This window comes from Heptranchias perlo, unplaced genomic scaffold (assembly GCF_035084215.1).
Source record: "Heptranchias perlo isolate sHepPer1 unplaced genomic scaffold, sHepPer1.hap1 HAP1_SCAFFOLD_52, whole genome shotgun sequence".
Taxonomy (NCBI): Eukaryota; Metazoa; Chordata; class Chondrichthyes; order Hexanchiformes; family Hexanchidae; genus Heptranchias; species Heptranchias perlo.
Window position 1 is genome coordinate 6,898,125 of NW_027139537.1, and position 11,244 is coordinate 6,909,368.

Below are 11,244 nucleotides of genomic sequence, written 5' to 3' on the forward strand. Positions count from 1 at the left end.
TGCACCCCCGCTCCATTACTGAAAGTATTAAACTCATACTCAATTCTTGACCACATTAATACTCTGCCGCTTGATCAGACAGTTTTAATACTCCCCCACTCCATCACTGACAGAATGAATACTCCCACACTCCATTTCCGACATTATGAATACTCCTCCGCACAATTCCTGACAGTAATACTAATATCCCCGCACATTCCATTCCTGAAAGTATTAATACTCCCCTGCTCCATTCCTGACACAATTAGTACTCTCCCGCTCCATTCCCATCAGAATTAATAATCCACCGCTCCATTCCAGACACTATTAATACTCCCCTGCTCCATTCCTGACACAATTAGCACACTCCTGCTCCATTCCCATCAGAATTAATAATCCACCGCTCCATTCCAGACACTATTAATGTTCCCCCCCTCCATACCTGACATTTTTTTCTCAGTCGCTCGATACCTGACATTATTAATTCTCCTCCGCTCCATTCCTGAGAGTATTACCACTCCACTCCTCCATTCCTAATGGTATTGTTGCTCTCACGCCCATTCCTGACGATATTAATGCGCGCTTGCACCATTCCGGATGGTATTACACCCACGATACTTTACTGACGATATTAGTACTCTACCGATCTATTGCTGACGTTACTAATACTCCAGCGCTTCATTCCTAACAGTATGAATATTCCTGTGCACAATTCCTGACAGTAATACTAATACACCCACGCTCCATTCCTGAATGTATTAATACTCCTCTGCTCCAATCCTGACACAATTAGTACTCTCCCGCTCCATTCCTGACATCATTAATGCTCAGCCACTCCACACCTGACATTATTAATACTCCTCCATTCCATTACTGACAGTATTAAAACTCCCTCACACGATTCCTGACAGTATTAACACTCACCCGCACCATTCCTGACAGTAGTAATACTCACCCGCTCCATTACTAACACTATTACTACTCCCCCACTCCATTCCTGACGATATTAATGCTCTAACGCTCCATTCCTGACAGCATTAATGACCCCCGCTCAATACTTGACAGTATTAACACTTCCACGCTCCACTGCTGACAACATTAATACTACCCCGCTTTATTCAAGCGGTATTAATACATTCCCGCTCCACTGTTGATGGCGGTTAATACGTCCCTGCTCCATTCCTGATGATATCAATATTGCCCCGCTCCGTTCATAACTGTATTAATACTCGACAGCTCTATTCCAGACTGCATTACTAATCTCCCGCTCCATTCCTGACTGTATTAATAATCCCACCTCTATTATAAACGGTATTCTTACTCAAACACTCCATTAATGACGATATTAATATGCTCCCGCTTCATTACTGACATATTAAAATTGCTGTAGGTATTAATACACCCCTGCTGCATTACTGAGAACTATTAAAACTCATCCTCTCCTTTCCTGACCGTATTGATAATCCACCGGTGCAACACTGCCAGTATTAATATTCCCCCGCTCCATCAGCAGCAGTATAATACATCCCGGTCCATCACTGACAGTTTTATTGCTCCCCCTCTCCATTTCTAACAGTATTAATACTCCAGCGCTCCATTCATGAAAGTATGAAAACTCCGCCACACAATTCCTGACAGTAATATTACCAATACCCCCACGCTCCATTCCTGAAAGTATTAATACTCCCCTGCTCCATTCCCATCAGAATTTATAATACCCTGCTATATTCCAGATAGTATTAATATTCCGCCGCTCAATAACTGACATTATTAATACTCTTCCGCTCCATTCCTGACAAAATGATTACTCCCCCACTCAATTCCTGATAGTATTAATACTCCAGCTCACCATTTCTGACAATATGAATACTCTCCTGCACAATTCCTGACAGGTGCTTGAAAGGATAGCTGTACTTAAAGTTGGTAAGAATCCTAGGTTGCTGAGGGAAGTAAGGGTGGAAATTGCGGACGTACTGGCCATAACCTTCCAAACATCCGCAGATACGGGGGTGGCGCCAGAGGACTGGAGAATTGCAAATGTTACACCCCTGTTCAAAAAAGGGTGTAAGGATAAACCCAGCAACTATAGCCCAGTTAGTTTAACCTCAGTGGTGGGGAAAGTTTTTGGAACAATCACCGGGACAGAATTAACCGTCACTTGGACAAGTGTGCATTGATTAAGGAAGGCCAAAACTAATTTGTTAAAGGCAAATCGTCTTTAAATAATCTAAGAGAGCTTTTTGACGTGATAACAGTGTGCGTAGATGAGGGCAATGCAGATGATGTGGTGTACAAAAGGCGTTTGATAAAGTGCCGCACGGTAGGCATAGCATCAAGATTACGGTCCATGGAATAAAGGGGGCAGTAGCAGCATGGATACAGAATTGGCTAAGGAAAACGAACCAGAAAGTAGTGGTGAACGGTTGTTTTTCGGTCTGGAGGGAGGTGTACAGTGGTGTTCCCCAGGGGTCAGTGCTGCGACCACTGCTTTTCTTGATATATATTAATGACTTGGACTTGGGTGTACAGGGCCCAATTTCAAAAATTATACTTGACACAAAATTGGAAGTGTAGTAAACAGTGAATAGGATAGTAATAGAATTCAAGAGGACATAAACAGGCTGGTGGCATGGGTGGACACATGGCAGAAGAAATTTAATGCAGAAAAATACGAAGTGATACATTTCGGTTGGAAGAACGAGGAGAGGCAATATAAACGAGAGAGCACAACTCTAAAAGGGGCACAGGACAGAGATCTGGGGGTATATGTGCACAAATCGTTGACGGTGGCAGGGCAGGTTGAGAAAGCAGTTAAAAAAGCATACAGCATCCTGGGCATTAAAAATAGAGGCATAGAGTCCAAAAGTATGGAAGCCATAATGAATCTTTACAAAACACTGGTTCGGCCACAACTGGAATATTGTGTCCAGTTCTGGACACCGCACTTCAGGAAAGATATGAAGGCTTAAGAGAGGGTGCAGAAGAGATTTGCCAGAATGATGCCAGAATGATTCCAGGGATGAGGGACTTCAGTTACGTGGATAGACTAGAGAAGCTGGGGTTGTTCTCCATGGAACAGAGAAGGTTGAGAGGAGATTTGATAGATGTATTAAAACTCATGAAGGGTCTAGACAAAGTAGATAGAGAGAAACTGTTCCCATTGGCAGAAGGGTCAGTCACAAGAGGACATAGATTTAAGGTGATTAGCAAAAGAACCAAAGGTGACCTGAATAAAAACTTTTTTACACAGCGAGTGGTTAGGATCTGGAATGCACTGCCCGACTAGATGGTGAAGGCAGATTCAACCATATCCTTCCAAAGGGAACTGGATAAGTAGTTGAAACGAAAATATTTGCAGGGCTACGGGGATAGGGCAGGGGAGTGGGACTAGCTGGATTGCTCTTGCATAGAGCCGGCACAGAATAGATGGGCCAAATGGCCTTCTTCTGAGCTATAACCTTTCTATGTTTCTATGCAAGAACACGAATACTCCCGCGCTCCACTACCGAGGGTATCAAGATTCCCGGGCTTCGTTACTCATACTATTAATACTCCTCCGTCCCATTCCTGACAGTATTAATATTCCCCCCCCCCTCCCACACCCACCTTCTGCTGGGGCCGCGGCCAGCGGCGAAGGCGGACTGTCGGGCTGCCCGGCCCGCTCCTCCTCCTCTCCTTCCACCATCACCCACGGGCCCTTCAATCGCTGCTCCTGATCCTCATTCTCCTCGCTGCCTGCTGCGCCGCCGCCGCCACTCCTCCGCCACCACTTCCCCACCCGCGCTGCCAGTGCACTCCACCGCCGCCACATTGCCGACTCTCGGGCGGACGCTCTACCGTCCACGGCCGGCCGCGCTCTCCTAACAAATGCGAGAGAACGCACGCCCCACCATGAGTCTGCAAGAGCGTAAGTGCGCCTGCGTCGAACGCTGCCCCACCCCCCCGTCCGTCCGTCGCCCCTGACAACCGCACAGTGAGTGGCAGCGCTACCACGCCCACACCATCACCACGGGCATCCGATTGATTGACTGACAGGCAGGCGGTGACACCGCAGTCGCTCGGTGAGTGACAGGAAAGCCCAAGCCCATCGCTGTTACCCTCACAACCAGTGAGATTGACGGAGAGGGCGTTTCCAAGGACTGGGTGCAGTGACTGGAAATCATAGGTCAGAGAATCATATTTCGTACAATCATTTTATTGCAAGGGTGTTGGAGTACAGAGGTAAGGAAGTCGTACTACAATTGTACAGGGCTTTGGTGAGACCTCACCTGGAGTACTGGGTACGCTCTTGGTCCCCTTATCGAAGGAAGGATATATTTGCTTTGGAGGCAGTACAACGAAGGTTCACTGGATTAATTCCTGGGATGAGAGGGTTGTCCTATGAGGAGAGATTGAGTAGAATGGGCCCACACTCTCAGGAGTTTAGAAGAATGAGACGTGATCTCATTGAATCATTTAAGATTCTGAGGGGGCTTGACAGGGTAGATGCTGAGAGGCTGTCTCCCTGGCTGGGGAGTCCAGAACTAGGGGTCAAAGTCTCAGGATAAGGGGCCGACAATTTAGGACTGAGGTGAGGAGGAATTTCTTCACTCAGAGGTTCAGAATTTTTGAAATTCTCTACTCCAGAGGGGTGTGGATGCTGAGTCATTGAATATATTGAAGGCTCAGCTGGATAGACTGTAGGTCTCGAAGGGAAACAAGGGATATGGGGATCGAGCAGAAAAGTGGAGTTGAGGTTGAAGATCGGCCATCATCTGATTGATTGGTTGTTCAGGCTTGAGGAGCCGTAAGGCCGACTCCTGCTCCTATTTCTTATGTTCTTATAGATCATAGAGCCACCTATCATGGAGTCACCTATCACAGAGTCACATATCATAGAGTCACATATCACACAATGAACTATTATAGATTCACCTATCATTGAGTCAACTATCATAGAATCAACCATCATAGAGTCGCCTATCAAAAAATCACCTATCATCGAGTCACCTATCATGGAGTCACCTATCATGGAGTCACATATCATGGAGTCACCTATCATAGAATTACATATCATACAAACACCTATCATAGAATCACATATCATAGAGTCACCTATCATAGCATCACCAATCATAAAGTCAACTATCATAGACTCACCTGTCATCGAATCAACTATCATAGATTCACCTATCGTAAAGTCACATATCATTGAATTATCTATCTTAGAATCACCTATCATAGAGTCACCTATCATAGATTCAACTATCATGGAGTCAACTAGCATAGAATCACCTATCATAGATTCACCAATCATATAATCACCTATCTGAGAGTCAACTATCATAGAAGCACTTATCATAGAGTCAACTATCGTAGAATCACCTATCATAGATTCACCTATCATAGAGTCTCCTATCATAGAGTTAAATCTCATAGAATCACCTTTCATAGAATCACCGATCATAGATTCACCTATCATAGATTCAGCTATCATAGAATCACCTATCATAGAATCACCTATCATAGTCACCTATCATAGAGTCCCCTATCATAGAGTCCCCTATCATCGAATCACATATTATACAGTCACATATCAAATAATCACCATTCATGGAGTCACATATCATAGAGTCACATATCATTGAGTCACATATCATACAATGAACTATTATAGATTCACATATCATTGAGTCAACTATCATAGTATCACCTACCTTAAAGTCAAATATCATAGAATCACCTATCACAGAATCACATATCATAGAGTTACATATCATACAATCACCTATCATAGAGCCACCTATCACAAATTCTCCTATCATAGAGTCACCAATCATAGAGACACCTATCATTGAGTCAACTATCATAGAATCACCCATCATAGAGTCGCCTATCATAAAATCACCTATCATCGAATCACCTATCATAGAGTCACCTATCAAATAATCACCTATCATGGAGTCACCCATCATGGAGTCACCTATCATAGAATCACATATCATAGAGTTACATATCATACAATCACCTATCATAGAATCACGTATCATAGAGTCACCTATCATTGAATCACCTATCATAGATTCACCTATCATAGACTCACCTGTCACAGAATCAGCTATCATAGATTCACATATCGTACAGTCACATGTCAAATAATCACCTATCTTAGTCAACTATCAAAGAATCACCAATCATAGATTCACCTATCATAGAATCACCTATCATAGAATCATATATCGTACAGTCACATGTCAAATAATCACCGATCATGGAGTCACCTATCATAGAATCACATATCATACAATGAACTATTATAGAGTCACATATCATAGTGTCACCTCCAATAGAATCACCTATCATAGAATCACATATCACAGAGTTATATATCATACAATCACCTATCATAGAGTCACCTATCACAAATTAACCTATCATAGAGTCACCTATCAAAGAGACATCTATCATTGAGTCAACTATCATAGAATCACCTATCATCGAGTCACCTATCATAGAATCACATATCTTAGAGTCACATATCATACAATGACCTATTATAGAGTAACGTTTTATAGAGTCACCTATCATAGAATCACCTATCATACATTCACCTATCATAGAGTCACCTATCATAGAGTCACGTATCACAGAGACACCTATCATTGAGTCAACTATCATAGAATCACCCATCATAGAGTCACCTATCGTAGAATCACCTATCAAATAATCACCTATCATCGAATCACCTATCATGCAGTAACCTATCATAGAATCACATATCATAGAGTTACATATCATACAATCAACTATCATAGAGTCACATATTATGGATTCACCTGTCACAGCATCACCTCTCATTAAGTCACCTATCATAGATTCACCTGTCATAGAATCAACTATCATAGATTCACCTATCGTAGGGTCACATATCATAGAATCACCTATCTTAGAGTCAACTATCAAAGAATCACCTATCATCGAGTCACCTATCATCGAGTCACCTATCATAGAGTCACCTATCATAGAATCACCTATCATAGAATCACCTATCATAGAATCACCTATCACAATTTCACCTATCGTAGATTCACCTATCATAGAATCACCTATCATAGAATCACCTATCAGAGAATCACCTATCATAGAATCACCTATCATAGAATCACCTATCACAATTTCACCTATCGTAGATTCACCTATCATAGAATCACCTATCATAGAATCACCTATCATAGAATCACCTATCACAATTTCATCTATCGTAGATTCACCTATCATAGAATCACCTATCATAGAATCACCAAACATCGAGTCGCCCATCATAAAACCACCTATCATCGAGTCACCTATCATAGCGTCACCTATCATTAATCAACTATCATAGAATCACCTATCATAGAGTCACCTATCATTGAGTCAACTGTCATAGAATCACCAATCATAGAGTCGCCTATCATAAAGTCACCTATCATCGAGCCACCTATCATAGAGTCAGCTATCATGGAGTCACCTATCATAGAATGATGGATTACAGAATCACATATCACAGAGTAACATATCATAGAATAACATATCATAGAATCTTAGAGATTTCCGGCACGAAAGGATGTCATTCGGTCCATCGTGTCTGTGCTGTCCGAAAAAGAGGTATCCATCTATGCAGCCGGATCCACTCTGTCACTGAGAGAGTTTATTTTCTGCCACTCCATCACTGAAAGTGTTAATACTCCCCGCTCGATTACTGACAGTATAAATACCGCCCCGTTCAACTCCCGACAAAATTAATACACCCCCGTTCCATTCCTAACAGAATTATTATGCCTCCGCTCAATTTCTGACAACATTAATACTCCCTCGCTCCATTCCTGACAGTATCAATACTCCCCGTTCGATCACTGACAGTTTTAATACTCCAACGCACCATTCCTGACGGTATTAATACTCCCCCACTCGATTACTGACGGTATTAATAATCCCATGCTCCATTACCAAGGGTATTAATACCCCACCGCTGTAATCCTGATGGAATTGAAACTTCACCGCTCGATTCCTGACAGTATCAATACTCCCTCGCTCGATTCCAAACGGTATCAATACTTGCTGTTCCATCACTGACGGTATTAATATTCCAACGCTCCATTCCTGACGGTATTAATACTCCCTCGCTTTATTTCTGACAGTGTTAATTCCAACTGCTCCATTCCTGAGAGTTATAATACTTCCTCGCTCTATTACTGAGAGCATTAATACTCTCCCTCACCATCGCTGACTGTATTAATAGAATCACATATCAGAGAATCAAATACCATAGATCTTAAAATCATAGATTATAGAATCTCATATCACAGAATGATAGATCATAGAATCGCATATCACAGAATCACATATCATGGAATCATATATGTTAGAATCATATAGAATCTTTGGATCATAGAAATTTACAACACAGAAGGATGCCATTCCGCCCATCGTGCCTGCGCCGTCTGAAAATGAGCCATCCAGACTAATCCCACTATCCAGCACTTGGTCCATAGCCTTGTGGCTTACGGAACTTCGAGTGCATATCCAAGCACTTTCTAAATGCGACGAGAGTTTCTGCCTCTACCACGCTTTCAGGCAGTGAATCCCAAACCCCTACCACCCACTGGGTTAAAAAAAAAATTCTCCTCAGCTCCCTTCTAATCCTTCTATCAGTTACTTTAAATCTATTCCCCCTGGTTATTGACCCCTCCACGAAGGGAAATAGGTCCTCCCTATCCACTCTATCTCGTCCCCTCATAATTTTATATATCTCAATTAATCTCCCCTCAGCCTCCTCTGTTCCAACGAAAACATTCCCAGCCTATCCAATCTTTCCTCAAAGCAAAAATTCTCCAGTCCTGGCAACATCCTCGTAAATTTCCTCTGTGCTTTCTTGAGTGCATTTACATCTTTCCTGTCATGTGGTGACCTGAACTGTACGCAGTACTCAAGCTGTGGCCTAACTAGTGTTTCATAAATTTCAAGCAAAACCTCCCTGCTCTTATATCCTATGCACCGGCTAATAAAGGAATGTATCCCATATGTCTTCTTAACGACATTCTCTACCTGTCCTGCTGCCTTCAGGGGTCTGTGTACATGCACTCCAAGGTCCCTCTGTCCCTCTAAACCTCTCAGTATCCTTCCATTTATTATGTATTTCCTTGCCTTATTTGCCCTCCACAAATGCATTTCCTCACAATTATCCGGATTGAATTCCATTTGCCACTTTTCTGCCCACCTGACCAGTCCATTGATATCCTCCTGCAGTCTCCAGCTTTCCTCCTCACTATCAATCACACGGCCAATTTTTGTACCCCCTTCCAATTTCTCAATCGTACCACCTACATTTCAGTCCAAATCATTACTATATCCCGCAAAAAGCAAGGGACCTAGGACTGAGCCCTGCAGAACCCCACTGGAAACAGCCTTCCAGTCACAAATACATCCATCGACCATTACCCTTTTCTTCCTGCCAATGAGCAGTTTTGGATCCAACTTGCCTCTTTCCCTTGGTTCCCCTGGCCTTTTACTTTTCTGACCAGTCTGCCAAAATCCACGTAGACTACATCAAACGTGCTACCCTCATTGATCCTCCTTGTTACCTCCTCAAAAAATTCAATCAAGTTAGTCAGACACGACCTTCCCTCAACAAATCCATATATCATAGAATCACATGTCATGGAATCACATTTCATAGAATCAAATATCAGAGAATGATGACGCATACAGCACAAGTGGAGGCCATTCAGCCCATCGTACCTGTGCCGGCTCTTTGAAAGAAAGAAAAACTTGCATTTATATAAAAGCAGAATATGCTGGAAATACTCAGCAAGCCAGGCAGCATTTGTCGAGAAAGAAACATGGTTGATGTTTCACGTCGATGGCCTTTCATCAGAACTGGAAGAAATTGAAGATGAAACAGATTTTAAATAAGTACGGAGGAGGGAAAGACGTGGGGAGGGGAGGAAAGAACAAAATGGAAGGTCTGTGATACAGTGGAGGGCACGAGTGATTCAATGACAAAAGGGATGATGTTTCAAGGTAAGGAGGGTGGTAATGGGACATGTAAAGAAACAAAAGATGGGTCTGGAGGAGCTGTAAATGGCAACAGCAGAACCATTACCAGTACCTGCTCTTCGGAAATAAATGGGAGCAGTGGCTATGATCTGAAGTGATTGAGATCAGCCAAAAAAGACGAAGAGATTGATTGATACGAAAAACAGAGTGTGAGAGTAAACGTGGAAGGAACATCAAAGCGGACTGCAAAAGCTTCTCCAAGTATGTAAAAAGAAAAAAGATTCGTGAAGACAAGTGTGGGTACCTTACAGTCAGAAACGGGAGAATTTATCGTGGGGAACAAAGAATCCCTGGATTTCACTGGGCAGCTATCTGTGTCACACCTGATGTGGAGCACTGATCATAACACTCGGGAAATGCTCGATCCCAGAGCTAACAGATGATGTATTGATATACAGGGGCATCCTCGCTCACAAACTGACTCACAGATATACAGGGGCATCCTCGCTCACACACTCACTGATATACAGGGGCATCCTCGCTCACACACTCACTGATATACAGGGGCATCCTCTCTCTCACACTCACTGATATACAGGGGCATCCTCGCTCACACACTCACTGATATACAGGGGCATCCTCGCTCACAAACTGACTCACTGATATACAGGGGCATCCTCGCTCACATACTCACAGATATACAGGGGCATCCTCGCTCACACACTCACTGATATACAGGGGCATCCTCGCTCACACACTCACTGATATACAGCGGAATCCTCGCTCACAAACTGACTCACTGATATACAGGGGCATCCTCGCTCACACACTCATTGATATACAGGGACATCATCGCTCACACACTGACTCAGAATCACTCACTGACATACAGAGCAATCCACTCTGTCTCACACACTTACTCAGAGTCACTCATTGATATATAGAGGCATCCTTTCTCACAAACTTACTCAGAGTCACTCACTGATATACAGAGGCATCCTCTCTCACTCACTCATTCAGACCGTGCGGGGAGTGTCCGGGTGATTTTTTTTTTTAATTCGTTCACGGGATGTGGGCGTCGCTGGCGAGGCCAGCATTTATTGCCCATCCCTAATTGCCCTCGAGAAGGTGGTGGTGAGCCGCCTTCTTGAACCGCTGCAGTCCGTGTGGTGAAGGTTCTCCCACAGTGCTGTTAGGAAGGGAGTTCCAGGATTTTGACCCAGCGACAATGAAGGAACGGCGATATAT

At 43.2% G+C, this 11,244-nt stretch overlaps 1 protein-coding gene across 1 annotated transcript in view; it reads right to left on the bottom strand.

Annotated features, from left to right (window-relative positions):
* The window catches only part of LOC137314556 (NACHT, LRR and PYD domains-containing protein 3-like), a 28,575-nt gene extending 24,707 nt beyond the window's left edge, over positions 1-3,868 (bottom strand). The window contains exon 1 of the mRNA XM_067979863.1: positions 3,586-3,868. Coding sequence (XP_067835964.1) covers positions 3,586-3,790 — 205 coding nt within the window. The 5' untranslated portion in view covers positions 3,791-3,868. The remainder of the gene's footprint in view (positions 1-3,585) is intronic.
* Between the last annotated feature and the right edge of the window lie 7,376 nt (positions 3,869-11,244).